General features: G+C 36.4%; 2 protein-coding genes across 4 annotated transcripts in view; one reads left to right on the forward strand and one right to left on the reverse strand.

Annotated features, from left to right (window-relative positions):
• Window positions 1-12,952, reverse strand: part of LOC123879645 (zinc finger protein 99-like) — a 68,146-nt gene extending 55,194 nt beyond the window's left edge. The window contains exons 1-2 of one of the 2 annotated variants that reach the window (XM_045927469.1): window positions 12,948-12,952; window positions 3,018-3,039 (exon numbers count right to left, since the gene is read on the reverse strand). In XM_045927469.1, the coding sequence (XP_045783425.1) occupies window positions 3,018-3,025 (8 nt within the window). In that variant the 5' untranslated portion in view covers window positions 3,026-3,039; window positions 12,948-12,952. Of the gene's footprint in view, window positions 1-3,017; window positions 3,395-12,947 lie in introns of those variants that run through there. The other variant, XM_045927471.1, reaches the window with a different exon arrangement.
• LOC123879640 (zinc finger protein 425-like) overlaps window positions 9,865-15,673 on the forward strand; it is a 60,682-nt gene continuing 54,873 nt past the window's right edge. For both annotated transcript variants that reach the window (XM_045927447.1, XM_045927446.1), the window contains exons 1-8: window positions 9,865-10,182; window positions 10,377-10,557; window positions 11,025-11,117; window positions 11,808-11,945; window positions 12,274-12,490; window positions 13,168-13,292; window positions 13,493-14,086; window positions 14,693-14,818. In XM_045927447.1, coding sequence (XP_045783403.1) covers window positions 10,109-10,182; window positions 10,377-10,557; window positions 11,025-11,117; window positions 11,808-11,945; window positions 12,274-12,490; window positions 13,168-13,292; window positions 13,493-14,086; window positions 14,693-14,818 — 1,548 coding nt within the window. In that variant the 5' untranslated portion in view covers window positions 9,865-10,108. The remainder of the gene's footprint in view (window positions 10,183-10,376; window positions 10,558-11,024; window positions 11,118-11,807; window positions 11,946-12,273; window positions 12,491-13,167; window positions 13,293-13,492; window positions 14,087-14,692; window positions 14,819-15,673) is intronic.

Raw genomic sequence — 15,673 nt, forward strand, 5'->3', positions numbered from 1 at the left:
ACTATTTTTTTTAAATAAGAATAAAAATTTCACTGATTAAATTAATTGGCTACAAGACTAATTACTTTAATATGTATGTAATACAATACAGTACTATTTATGTCCTGGGGATAGAATACAATAAAATGGATTTTATTGAAGTAGACTTTTACAAGTGCTTTTGAATCGTCAAAATAAACCTCAATAATACGATATATCAATTTTTTATAGTTATTTTGTAATGCATTTTATTTATAAAAATACTTTTTTAAGATTGATTAATTAATAGGACATAATATTAGATAGGAATAATAATTTGAAAGCTTCTATAACATTTATTGCTATTATTATGTGAAATTTTATTTGTATTTAATTACCATTTAAATTTTAATAAATTCATAAATTTTGTTATTCTTATTTCAAAAATTCGTAACTGTTAACACTTAATAGAATTGTAATATGTACTACCTTTAATTAAGTATTTTTCCATGTTATACTTTGCAGCGACCTGACGGGTTTTCATGTTGTAATATTATGTTTTTTATGATGTAAGACATGAATGAAAATAAATCTATACTAATAAATAAAATTGAAGTGTCTGTCTGTAATTTCGAAATAACTACCTCATATTAAGCTCATAGGGTTATTTGAACGATACCATAACTGAATCACCCGGTTTTAAAATTTTTGTCTGTCTGTCTGTCTGTCTGTACTGTTTGAAAAGGCTAATCTTTGGAACGGCTGAACTGATTTTGGCGGGATTTTCACAGACAAATAGAGGATTGTCCAGGGCGTAACATAGGCTACTTTTTTAACCGACTTTCAAAAAGGGAGTTGTGTTTTTCTACCTATGTACACCGAAATCTCAGAGATTTATGAACCGATTGCGTATTTTTTTTTTAATTGATAGAAGAACTTTGCGACATTGTTTCGTAAAAAATTTGGATTCCAACTCCTCAATCCTGATGCTGCAGGGGACCTGACCACCAAAACTGATGGGATTTAGAAACTGTCGGTTATAAATTGATTGATAAAGAAGGTATCTATGCCAAGTAAACACTTTGTCGTTAACCTCGAGGACCCTGATGCTGTAAGAAATTGCATTCCTTAATCCTGGTGATCCCTTGGGATTTTTAAAGGATCATCCGTCTAAATGTTTTTCTTGATACAGAAACACGTTGCATACCGGGGACGGGCTATTACGGATAGGCTATTTTTGTCCTGAGAAATCAAAAGTTCTCACGGGATTTTTAGAAACCTAAATCCACGCGGGCGAAGCTGCGGGCATCAGCTAGTAAAGTATAAAGACAGAACTTACCAATTTATTTATTTCTACCAATCCCGATAGCAATTGGTAGGCATTCAGACACATGGCTCGGAGCTTTCTGCTGTTGCTCAGTCTCTGAGCACATATTGTGCAGAACTGCGGAACAAAGTATAGCTTATCCTGCAACTGCAATTACAAACTATATTTTACTCATACAAATTAAGTACCTACTTAAATTTAAATTTTGTTTGAAAAACAACAATTGAAAGCTGTGATAGTTCTAATAAGTTGTGATTTTGGAAAGTGGTGAGAGTAAAAGAATACCAGCTGAGTTTGTTGTGGGTGCATTTGCAACGCTTGAAGCTTTACAGCTCGTTCACACAGGCTGTATTGCTTTGTAATGTATGGAATTATAATATGAAACATGTATACTCCTTGGCTTGAACGTTCACGTAGACGTAATGCGTGCAGTTATGTCTATGGATTCACGCACATCACTACGCAAGTGTCACATGTGCTGCATACGCAACTGGTGTGAATCAGCCTTTAGTTTTAAGCTTACATAAAATAATTACCACTAATTACATCCTACAAATTCATCAACTGACCATCAAAAAGGTACCCAATTTCAATAAATGATTTGACTTTGACTTTATTTTTTGATAATTTTTATTTTACAACAGTCAATCTTCGCTAATCCAAAGTCCTGTCAGAAACTTTTAGTAATAGGATAGTTAAACCAGTGTATAACTTACCGAAATCCCAGTCAAATTTTCAAATTCCATATCCCAATTCGATTTCTCCTTTGGGTACAGCTTACAGTCCGTACTAGTGTCTAGACACATCATGCAGAACTGAAAAAAAAATCCAGCTATTTGTAATATACCTTACTTACTAATATTATAAACGCAAAAGCTTATATATATGGATGGATGTTTGTTACTCTTCCACACAAAAACTACAGGATGGATTTGGCTGAAATTTGGAATGGAGATAGACTATAGCCTGGATATCCCGGAAAATCAATGAGTTCCCATAGGTTTTTTAAAAACCTATAAAGAGAATGAAGCTGAGGGCATCAGCTAGTTTGATCGTTTTTAACTAAACCAGAGAAAGGCAAAGTGAAAAATCATCATCATTATCAACAACCAAGACCTCCACTGCTGATATGACTCTTGTGGAACTTCCACACACCACACAGTCTTGTGCAGCCTGAAACCGTCTGTCTGTCTGTCTGTCCACCTGGTGGAAGGTTTTTCAATGCATTCTGGTAGGAGTTTTCTCGACATGATAAAATCAGAAATGAAGAGATCAATAGCTACATCACCACTTGCAAGTATGATAGTAGCCAAAACATTAGAAAAATACCAATCAAGTCTAAGTCTGACTCGCACACAAAGGTTCTGCACTATTAAACAGGAAACCTCAAACTAGTATAGTAAAAATTTTCAAGTTAATGATGGACATCTATTTTATAGTAAGTTAATTGTATTCATGAACACATTTTTTTTTTGTGAGGTAACCACAAATTCACAGCAAGTATTCAGATTTTTTCCTTTACTTGTGCTAGACCTGCCAAATTTCAGAAATCTATGTCTACGGGAAGTACCCTATAGGCTTTCTTGTCAGACAGACAGACAACAACGTGATCCTATAAATACCTCTTTCTTTTTGAGGTCTGGAATCCTAAAAATTATAATAATAGTATCAGAACTGCACCTGTGTTTCTGATAGCCCTGCACTCTCCGGCACTGTCCTATTAGTTGCATTAAACTCCATTTTACTACGATTTACTGTTAAGTGAGCAGTTCACTTGATTATTTAGCAGTCTCTCTAGTGTTTTTTAAGTTCTGTTTATTACACACAGTGCAGCTCACAGTTGAAGATACATAGTTTAGTTAGTACTTAGGAAGCCTGTAAATGTGAAAATAATTGTAAAACAGGCTACTCTTCTTCATAAACAAACAACAAGTTACTCTTCTTTGAGGTTGTTTCTGTTATTGTGCAAAGAGTATGTAATCACCAATGGTAATCACTACGAGTGTGATTCTCACATAAACTAAAACAAAACAATGTCACATTTTTATAGTGACGGTCAGATAATATATAGTAAAATATATAATATATTCAAATAAAATTACAGAAAATTTATACAATAATCTGAATTTCACACCAGGCTGAGACAATAACCAAAGAGTACCTATGTAAATTGTAAACACTGTACAGGTATATTTGTACAGGTATTTTATGTATATATAGTGCCGTGTTCTCTACCAGGGTAGAAAGAAAAACAAAAGAAATGAACACTAAAAAAATATATATTATAATTCACTATTTAAAGTTACAATTTCTTTGGAAACAACAACACGCTACAAGAGGCTAGGGGCAACTAACGAATTACGCTACGTCGTGGCACGCGTAGCTTCTAAAATGATTACTCGCAGTGCCTCTACATCACACCACCCCAAATTTTTATCTTAATAAAAATTAAACAAATACAAATTTCCGCAACCTTAATTTTATTTCACAATATTCGTTCTTCATTTTTCGACAACCCTAACAATGTTTCCGATCCGCTTACCCAACAAATCATAATTTAAACACGTCACCAAGTTAAAGTGTTCCTTTGATTCGATGCATGGTACATCTCTTAACACATCATACTTGAGATGAGGTCACTACAACTTGAGCGGGTGGCGACGGGGTCGCTGTGGCAATACCACGTTCAATTGTTGCTATTCCCACGCCATCCAGCCTTCGTTGCACTCAACGCTTCGAATGTTGGTTACATTACATTTTACATTTACACACTATCCAATAAATTATAACAATCGTCAACCACTCTAACACTCTCAATAATAAGGTTTAGTTATGACTTCTAATAAAAAATAATACATGAATAAAATAAAAAATAATATATGCGGATCGGGCCATTTTACAATACTTATTTCGTAATACTCATTTGCTTAATTGCTATGTTACTACTCGAATTATTCTACTGATACCTAACGGGCGTTTTGCTGACTCTCCCACTCCGAGTAGTACGGATTGTATGAGTCGGCAAAACGTCATCGTCGCTAAATCTACATTTTTTCTTACATGTCGTTTCATCCGGCGTTTGTCGTGGATTTTTGATATCCAGGACAAAAGCTGGTTTCAACCTGTCAATGGAAATAAGTGCTTGTCTATTGGGTAACTGTACTAAGTATGCTTTTTCCAACCGCTTTATGACGTCATAGGGACCGTCATACGGTGGTTGCAGACACTTACGCATTACATCGTTTCTAACAAAAACTTTTTTACAGTCTTTTAAGGCAGGGTGCACAAAAATAGTCCGAGAGTCTCTGTGTGTCTCGGGTTTCGGTCTTAAATTACTAATTACCTGTTTCAACTGCTTTAGGTACTCCTCACCGTCCGTTATCTTATCATCCGATGGTTCGAAAAATTCTCCAGGGAGCCTCAGAGTTCGCCCGAAGGTTAATTCCGCGGCACTTACCCCTGTGTCACTGCGTGGTGCTGCACGCAGTCCCATCATAATGGTGTGCATTTCTTCAACCCATGACCTATTGTCCTTTAATCTCGCCATTAAGGCGGCCTTAAAACTACGATGCCATCGTTCGATCATGCCATTACTTTGTGGATGGTACGGTGTCGTCCTAAACTTATGAACCCCTAAATATTTCATTAACTGTCTAAAGAGACTGCTTTCAAATTGCTTTCCTTGATCTGAGCTCAAATTAATAAAACACCCATGTCTAGTAATCCATCCTTCATACACGAGTTTGGCTACTGTCTTCGCACAAATATCTTTAATTGGAAATGCTTCCGGCCAACCTGTTTCTCTATCTATCATTGTAAGACAATACCTGTAGCCTTCTTCTGAAATAGTGAATGGACCTATAATGTCAATGTGTAAATGACACATTCTATCTACTTTTGCAAATTGCCCTAAAGGTGACATAGTGTGTCTGTGAACCTTTGCTTTTTGACATTCTATGCACGACCTAGCCCAAATACCTATATCTTTATTCATCCCAGGCCAAAAATAATTATTAGTTACCATTTTCCTTGTTGTTCTAATGCCAGGATGGCTTAGGTTATGTATTGTTTCGTATGCGATACGCCTAAACTGTTTTGGTAAGTAAGGTCTAGCCTTATCGCCTCGCAAGTTACAAACAATCGGCTTATTTACACTCGGCAAGTCTATTTTTATTAGTTTCGTATTCCCATCTCTTGTTCCTAGCAATTCTGTAAGCTCTTTGTCGTTCGCTTGCGCAATAGCCACTTCTGTGAAGTCAAGTACAGACGGGCACGAAATTGTTTCAACTCGCGATAACGCGTCCGCGGGCGCGTTCTCTTCGCCTTTTGTATAGCGTATATCCGTCGTGAACTCACTAATAAATAATAACTGACGGGTCCTTCGCGGCGTTTCTTTACTACTACTTAGCTTTTTAAACGCAAACGTTAACGGCTTATGATCTGTATACAAAACGAGATCTCTACCTTCGAACATGTTCCTAAAATATTGCACTGACAAATAAAGCGAAAGTAACTCCCTGTCGTAGGTACTGTACTTTTGTTGCGTGTCAGTCAATTTTTTTGAAAAATAACCTAACGGAACCCATTCGTTATTTACTCTTTGTTGCAATGTGCCTCCAACGCAAGTATTTGACGCGTCTGCCATTATAGCAAGCACTTGACCTGTTATCGGATACGTTAACAAAGCAGCGTTCTGTAAATTCAACTTGCATTGTTCGAAAGCTTGAACAGCACTTTCTGTCCACACTATACTACTTTTGTCACGTTTCTTTGCTCCGTGAAGATACTTATTTAATTCAGCTTGATATTCGGCTGCCTGACGCAAATGACTTCTATAGAAATTTACCATGGCCAGAAATCTACGAAGTTCCTCTACCGTTTTCGGTCTGGGAAAGTCTACAATGGCTTGGACCTTGCTTGGCAACGGTCTTAAGCCACTGGCTGACACCTCATGACCCAAAAACTCAACTTTATCCTGCGAAAACGCACACTTCGCTAAATTAATAGTTAGTCCAACTTGTTGTAATCTTTCAAAAACGGCCTCTAAATGTTTTTCGTGAAGCGAACTATTTTCGCTAGCTATTATTAAATCATCTAAGTATGAAAAAACAAATTCAGTTTTATAATTCGCGCAATCCGGGTTATTTTGCTGAAAATTTGCCTCTAAATCCTGTAAAACATAATTATTCATGAAACGTTGAAACGTTTGTGCTGCGTTTCTTAAACCGAAAGACATACATGGCCATTCAAACAAACCAAAAGGTGTAATGATAGCTGTTTTCTCCACGTCATCCTCTGCTATCGGAATAAAATGATACGCTCGGTTAATATCAATTCTGCTAAATACTTTCTTATCGGCCAAAATAAACGTAAAATCCTTTATGTGAGGAATTGGGTATCTATCAGGCTTCGTAATTGCATTCAGCGCTCTATAGTCTCCACACGGCCTTATATTACCATCTTTTTTAGGTACAACGTGTAGAGGACTCGCCCACGCACTCTTTGACGGGCGGCAAATACCCATTTCCTGCATAAGGCGAAATTCTTCTCTTACCTTTTTAAATCGGTCCGGCGGCAGCGGCCTTGGGCGCGCATGCACCGGAGGACCTGAAGTCTCGATGTGGTGTCTTACGCTGTGACGTGGTGGTTCTTTGAATGTCGCTGGCATTGTCAATTCCGGAAACCTACTTAGAAGAGAATAACATGGATGCGACTCGGCTATAGTAAAAATAGATGAATGCTCCGAGTTTACTATAGTGGAAATTACATACATGTTAGTCTCCTGATCTAACAATCGTCTGTTTCTTAAGTCTACTAACAAATTATACTTAGCTAAAAAATCCGCTCCTAAAATGGGTTGTTTAACGTCGGCTATTACAAAAGTCCACTTAAACGCACGACGCAATCTTAAATTTAACACTAGAGTCTTTGTTCCGTAAGTCTGTATTTCACTACCATTCGCGGCATAAAGTTTGTATTTATTGTTTACTGTACTATCACACACTGATTTATAACTTTTGGGCAACACTGAAATGTTCGCACCTGTGTCTATTAAATAACGTATGCCATTGTCTTTATCCGTAATACATAAACGGTGGTTCCCAAATTCGACGCAGGTACCCACCGGTTCCACCTGCATCTCCACTAGTTTTCCTGCTTCGTATTCCAGGTGCACGGCTGTTCGCAGCGATTAGCTCTCTGCCTGTATCTAAAATGATGCACGCAGAGCCAGTCCGGGCTATCCGGGGTACGTCTGGACCTGTTGTCGTCTCGTCCTCTGGAACGCGAACGACCACGGAACCCTCCGCGATCTCGCCTACCTCTCCAACTGTGTCTGGACCTGTCCAGCTGGTCCAACCTCGCATGGATCCTGGCTATTTCAGCTGCCATCGACGAATTTCCGGGTACCGCCTCCTTTGCTGCCACTTCTGCTACCGGTTGGGGCTTCATAGTTTCCATTACTTTGTCAGCAATCACGGCTAGTCTATCTAGATCTTTAGCTTCTGTCGCAGCCAGAACGCCTCGTGCTGCTGCTGGTAGCAGATTCTGCCATAATACGCTTAGAGTATCATTACTAATTTTACCCCTGGCCAGATCCTGCATCTTTCGGAGGAGGTGGCTGGGTTTCTGATCACCCAGTTCCATCTCCCCGATGAGCTTCTGTATCTGGCGGTTCTCCGACTCTTCATATATGTTCAGCAACCTTTCTTTAAGTACCTCGTACTTACGCTCTTCCGGAGGATTGATGAGGATGTCCGTCACTTGTTGTATGACATCCTTACCCAGCTTGGATACCACTATATTATACCTGGATGCGTCTCTTTGTTTTTGTGGTGCCAGTATTGCCTCCAGCTGGATAAACCAGACCCTAGGTTGGTCGGTCCAAAACTCCGGGATCTTCGACGTGAGAGATATCGACGCTAGATACGTGTCTTCATCCTTCACTACTGTCGTAGGTTGCGCCATTTTTAAAGGTTTTTAGTTTTTCACTTCCTTACACGTGTTAACTTGAGTTGCCCTAGCTTACGTTACGTTACTTTATTTTAGTAAAATTAACACGCGTTACCCTGGTAGTTCAAAGTCCGAGTCACCAATGTACAGGTATATTTGTACAGGTATTTTATGTATATATAGTGCCGTGTTCTCTACCAGGGTAGAAAGAAAAACAAAAGAAATGAACACTAAAAAAATATATATTATAATTCACTATTTAAAGTTACAATTTCTTTGGAAACAACAACACGCTACAAGAGGCTAGGGGCAACTAACGAATTACGCTACGTCGTGGCACGCGTAGCTTCTAAAATGATTACTCGCAGTGCCTCTACAAACACTAACAAATAACAATAACATGACATGATTACCAAAGAGTACATATAACTACTCACTTTTGCCTTTTTTTCTCTCTCTCGTCTGGCTTTACAAAGATTAGCCAATGTCAAGTATGTAGTTATTTGTAACAAGTTAGTTAAACTATACAAGTATGGACCCCGTCTGTGCCAGCCATGGAGGTTAGAGAGAAGGAGAACGATCGCTACGCGCTAAAGCATTAGCGCGCCTGTCCCTGAAAATTGGTAGAATTTATAATTCGTTTTTCAGCCACCAGCCGCGCTGTCGTCGGTAAGGAGTGTCTGTGAAGTTAGCTGTTTATGAGTACAAGTAGATGAAGTTAGTTGCATAATGTATAATTTTTCTTCGCGGCATCGGTGAGAAAATAATCATGCTCCGTAATTTTTTAATTTTTGACGAAAAGAAACATTAAAAAATGGTAAAATATTGTATTGTGCGTGGATGTACAAGCGGTTTAGCATCTGATCGGAAAAATAGAGTGAAAAACAATTTACGTCAATTATCATTATTTAAAGTACCAAAGGTAATATCTTCATAGTAGCACATTGAAATATTGAATGTGTAAAATTATTATTTGCTTAATTAATCATGGTTTTTTTTAATATTATATACACGTATATTAAACGTTGATATATCATTTCAAATTAGCGCACAACAGCCCGCTTTTATTGAGACAACTTAGCGATCGCAGCGCCTCACTTATTTTGTCCGTATTTCGGGGACACTATTTTCTACAGCGATCGTTCTCCTTCTCTCTAACCTCCATGGTGCCAGCGCTCGCTGACATACGCACGGCACCTCCTTAGAGCACTTTCCAGTCAGTTTTAACAAAAAAAAAAACACTCCAAAAAGGCAGAGCACGCCCGCCAGCTAACGCCAACACAGACGAAGTCCTCACTTTTGCCTTGACTTTTGACATGACAGTTAACCCATAGAGTGTCATGTAGAGTTAAAATGGCGCGTGAAAAGTCATGTTTTATCAAGGACCTTTTGTTTCTGGTCGGTGTCAAGGACTTCGTCTGTGTGGTGTTAGCTGGCGGCCGTGCTCTGCCTTTTTGGAGTGTTTTTTTTGTTAAAACTGACTGAAAAGCGCTCTAAGGGGGTGCCGTACGCATGTCGGCGAGCGCCGACACAGACGGGGTCCACACTTGTATAGTTTAACTTTGTTACAAATACCTACAAACTTGACATTGGCTAATCTTTGTAAAGCCAGACAAGAGAGAGAAAAAAAAATGTTTTATCAAAGAATATGTAATTACTTGATGTTTATTTTCCATCCTAATTACTATCCTATGTTTGATAGTGAAAATAAAGAATCATCTCAATTTAATATCGTAGTGATTATAGTGATTACATAGTGATTCTGATTATTGCTGTAGAAATATTGGTCCTTCGAAGCACTTCGAAGTCCCAAATAAACAATTCTATGCGTACCTAGTTCAACGTAAATAGTTACATTATAACTGTACTAAAATGAGATGTTGCGTATCTTTTTGTGTGAACAATTCGGAAATATTACCGGACTCCCAGAATGTTACATTTCATCGGTGAGCTGACAATTTTTAAGTCTAACTAACAGCATACACACTGCTCTGGTCTATACGTATAATTTATGACACTGCTTGGCAAATGTGAAATGCCTCTCTCGCGGGAGCATAAAAAGTACTTCACGTGCAAGGAGAGAGTGATATGGAGTTCCTAAAAGCATATTCATTCTTTACCATATCTATGTTCATTACAGATTACCGGCAGAGAAGCTTCGCCGTGCCGCCTGGATCCAAGCTCTGGGCATTGAAGACAAGTACCTTCACACAGTTAAGGGTCCGTCTGTATGCTCACTACATTTCAAGACAGATGACTTTCACACAACTAAAAGTGGGTTGTGGATAATAAAGAGGTGTGCAGTGCCTAAAACTGAACAGGTATTTTTAGGTTGCTTTGTAAAACAACAAACCCTTAAACACTTAAGGGTTAACTACACATATATCATAAAAATGAATCCCTATTTCCCTTGGTCACTCCATAACTTGAGAATGACTGGACTAAATTGTTAAATTCTTTTTTTGTTGTATTTGTAATTGTCAGGACAAGATTTATATGAAAGAATTTTTTGGAAATTCCACTGAAAAGACAGTTTCTTATTAATAAAATGCAATGCAGTGGATTGCCAAAAACTAACTAAAAAGTGAAATTTTTCACATTTGATATTCTTGACATTCAAATGGTTTAAAAAAAAAAAATTATAGCCAGTGTCACTCGGGAAGAACACTCGGTTGCTTTCTTGTGGCATAATAATGTATCACAAGACTCAATTTTCCTTGAATGAGTTAAAATTCTTTAAGATAACTGGTTGATATTATTTGAAAATTGAATGTTCCCTTGTTTACAGATCTGCATCATATGTCTAGACACTGACAGAAGATTGTTTTCACTAAAGTACTATAATTTGGAAGGGCCATATGAAACTGTGACGGGAGTGTCTGTAAGTTTATTACATAAATTATACACCATTACTTTTTAATAACCCTCTGTTGTCCGTCCGTCTGTCTGTCAGCAGATTGTATATCATGAACTGCTGTGCGTCACTTGTATGCTAGCAATATTTTGCCCAATTTATTATTGCTATTGTTATGGATATTTTAAGACACTTAATTATTTTTTTAAACATATTTATATTTTATACATTAGGACAGTGTTAATTATCAAGTTTTAACCAAGCAGATTTTGTGTGTTAGTTAAAAATCTGTATTTTAAAACAAATGTTAATGAATACATTCCAAAAAATGGCAAGCATTACTTTAAATACGTGATCTATTTATTTTTGAGAATTAATCAACAAGAGGTTTTTATAATGTCATATAGCAAGTAAAAAATAGGGTTTGTAATCTATGGTACTGACTACTGGGTAGGTACTTACAAACTCCATATATGGGATGGTGAGTCAAAACAGCTGCTTTCTGTTTGGTGACTATTTTTAATATTACCACACTAGTGCGATAATGTCTATTACACACAACTGTAAAATTAGTAGGTAGTTAATAAAAATTTAAAATAACTGTGGTAATACTTACTTTTATCGCACTTGTGTGATATAGTCTATAGGTTTGATAGCGGTGATATAACAGCCACTTTATTGCCAAATGTATTCAAAATAATAATAACCTGCTTTCAGTTGAGTAAATTCACTGCAATTCTATCACCAAGAGTGTGTTGGGAGTGTGGACAGCGTTTGTTAAACTGCGACGCGTTCAGAGACAAGAGTGTGAAAGCACATCATATATTGCTGAAGTTGAGCCAAGAAGATGAATCCGTAAGTTTTAGGTACAATGCGCATTTCCAGATTGAGGTGAAGCCAGCTTCTTTGGTGTGCTTTAGGCCGTTATTGTACTATGTTATCGTACAATTCGTGGGATTGCAAGTGCGATTTGTGGGAGTGCGTGTGTGTGGGAGTATTATGGCTCGATATTGTAAATCAAATTTTTGAAAAGAGCTACTGCCGAGTTTATCGCTTGTTCTCCTCGGAAGTGCGGGCATTCTGAACTAGTGGTAGAATTATTTAACCATTTGAAAGTATTTGTTAAAAGTTTATTTGAATATAAAACTTGTCTCTGTTCTATTAAGATTTTTCTCTGTTTCAGTTAAAAATTAAAACCATAAAGAAAGTAAATCGGAAGAAACATAAATTGAAATCAAACTTAACGAAGGAAATATTTGAACCTAACTATAGTGATTACCACTTGGTACATGATGAAAAAAGTAAAAATGTGAAAACAGAGAGCATAAATAAAAATGTACAAGTTAAAACAGAAAATATTATCCATTGTTCAGAAGCTAAGACTGAAGTGAAAAATGAAGGTAGGTATGTTGATAGTGAATGCCTGTAGATGTAGAAAAATTCTATCTATACATATAATAAAATTGTAGAAAAGTGGTGTCTGTACAATGGAAATATATAAAAAAAAAGTAGCAGGGGTTGTTATTATATCGATGCCGAATCCGAAATTGTAATTATTTTTTTTTTGTCTGTTTGTCTGTGTGTTTGTGCACGCTAATCTCAGAAACGGCTTATTCGATTTAGATACGGTTTTCACTAATATATTGTAGTAAGCTTCACTTAGGATTTAGTGTTTATTTCATGTCAATCGGTTCATAAATAAAAAAGTTATGTCAATTTAAAGAATCACGGCGCCTCGCGCCTGAGCGTCCGTGGCTATATAAAGCGCGAAAAGTCACTATTCCACGCGAACGAAGTCGCGGGCACAGCTAGTTTATAATATATGAATACATTAGGATATGTATGATTTAGTAGCACTTGTAAAAGTTTACTTGAATAAAAAAAATATTTTGTAAATGTAGTCCATTATCGCACCGAGAGTTACCAATTAAAAGCTAGCAGTCTCAAGAGAAGTACATATGTACATAATAAGCATTTTTATTTTTAACACAATGTAAAAGTGGACTATTTAAGTCACAGATAAGCATTACTTAAAAATAACCTTGTGTGATATAAAATGAACTTTTTTACATTGAAGCCGAAAAATTTACCATCGTTTTGGAACCTAAAGTGGAAAGTGTAAATAATGACATAGCGAGTGATGAGGAATTCTTACATGATGACATAGACAATGATGGCTTTTTGAATGGTGGCGTAGACAAGGTAATTGATATAATCATAAAAGGACAAACTGCCTGACAAACCTAGAATCTTGAGATTTTGCATGTAAGTTTTGGCTATAATATAGATTAAGTAGGGAATTTTGAGAAATAACTAATATTTAACAAGTAAATGTCATGACACTTTTTATATGTATTGATAAACTTGTCTATGTAAATACTCGTAATTTTTTTTTTTTTCAGGTCAAGAATAACAGAGACAACACAGATAAATGTACAAAAAATGTCAGCTATAAAAATGTTAAACTTTTAAATACAGGCATAAAAGTTGATGTGGAATTTTCAAATCATGTTGTTGATCAAGAGATGGATTGCTCGAACGAAAATGGCAATAAAAATGACTGTAATGTCAATTTATCTGATGAAAATGATGACATTTACATGGATTTCCAGGTAGAAAACGATCGTAATGTCAATTTACCAGATGAAAACGATGACATTGAAATGGACTTCGCTGATAAAAATGACAGTGATGTGGAACTAGTTGCACCGACTATCAAAAGTGATAGAAGTAAAAAAAGTGTCAAATTAAATAAAAAGCATACATTAAGTATTAATAAATATAAAATTAACAATCGACAAACGAAAGCAACATCCAAGAAGCCAAAAGTTAAATTAATTAAACCAAAAGAAACATCAGATAAGGATGGTAGTGCAGTCAAAGTTAGAAAACGTATTCGAAAACGTAAAACGAAATCTCAGGGATATTTAAGAAGAAAACCGCCCACTGGTGGCATGGAACTGTTTAAAGTGTCAGTTTTGACTTATGAAGAACAGGTAAGGAGTTCAAACTTGAGGCTTAAATAGACTATTATTGCACAAGTGCGATAAAAATAGTACCGCACAGTGCAGTAATATGTGTCAGCTGTGACCAATGTTTGCCAAATAGAATAGCTGTTTTGAGGCCACACTCTTTTATAAAGGTAGTTCATTATTTACCATGTTGTAATAAATAATTATAAAATAGAGTTAGGAGTTGTGTGAAACAGAATCTAAAATTATTAAATCTGTTTTAAAATTACATGGTATTATAAAATACCTTGATATTATACTGTTGTACTGTAACAATGGTGATCATATTTTAATTTCGTCATTTTTGTTTACAAATATTATTAAACAACATTGTATGATACACTTGCGCATAGAAATTAGATATCTCATTGTTATTTAAATCTTGCCTCCGACTCAAGTATAAAACTTTCCGCTTCAACAGTAATTTTTCACTTTGCACACTTGTAACACAATAGTACATTACGATACGTGTGACATAAGCTGTTCATTATTGCACGGTATCAAAATGGGCCACCTAAGTCATGGATAAGCGTAACTCAAGAGTGGGTTTAAGTTACGCAGTGCTTCGATTGATATTGCATTATATTCCAGGTTGCAGATTTACAAAGTAGAAAAGAAACAGCTCTGTATAAGAACTCCACGTTCAAATGTGCATATTGCTTCAAAGGCTACCAATTTGAGGACCCATATGACGCGCATATGCAGCAACATACAGATGTAAGTATCTATTCATTGCTTTTTTTTGTTCTCTTGAGGAAAATCCGTCATGGATACCACCGACCACGGGGGAGCACGGTGGTTATGTCGGACTCCTACCGACTAAAAACCGTACGAAGTTCCATCCCACCGCTGACGACGGAGCACAAGGGACCGAAAACACCTCGTTACTCCGCCAGCGGATGTCCGCCGTAGCAGACCCACCACTGGGACACTACATGCCCCAAACACCGTGTAACAAAGAAAATTTTTCACCACCCAATAGGTGAAAAATTTAAAATAAAATTTATTTAAAAAAAAAACAAAACAATAGAATTAATTCCTTACTTTTACTTCCAGCTGACAAAATATATATATATAAAATGGATATAGGGAAAACCTTCGGGCGCCAGCCAGCTGGATAGAAATCTCCACAGATAGACTTGCCGAGGCCTGGACTTTTAATCGCAAGTCAGAGATTCGGTCCACCTAGCCGTGCTCTCTATTCCGGGACGCCAAATGTCCTCAAGAAATAAATATTGGTGAATAAAAATCGAAGAATTTAAAATTTATTATTAAAAATTAATTTATTAAATTTCTAAAGTTTTATACAAATTTTATTTATTAAAGAGGAAAAAAAATATGACAATTTATAATAGGTATCGCCCCTTTGTTCTTGTCTTAATTTTATATGTCATATATATAGATACAATGATCAAAAATAAACAAACTTATAGTACCTGGGCCACATGGCCACACACTAGGTTATAAAAAAATAAAGTCCAAATTATCACAAAATTTGTTAAAATAGAGAATAAGCTAGGCACATGTCGAATATCTAACTAATTCCACAGGCCGAAAACTGCATTCCATCAC

Source organism: Maniola jurtina, chromosome 28 (genome assembly GCF_905333055.1).
Source record: "Maniola jurtina chromosome 28, ilManJurt1.1, whole genome shotgun sequence".
In the NCBI taxonomy this organism is placed as follows: Eukaryota; Metazoa; Arthropoda; class Insecta; order Lepidoptera; family Nymphalidae; genus Maniola; species Maniola jurtina.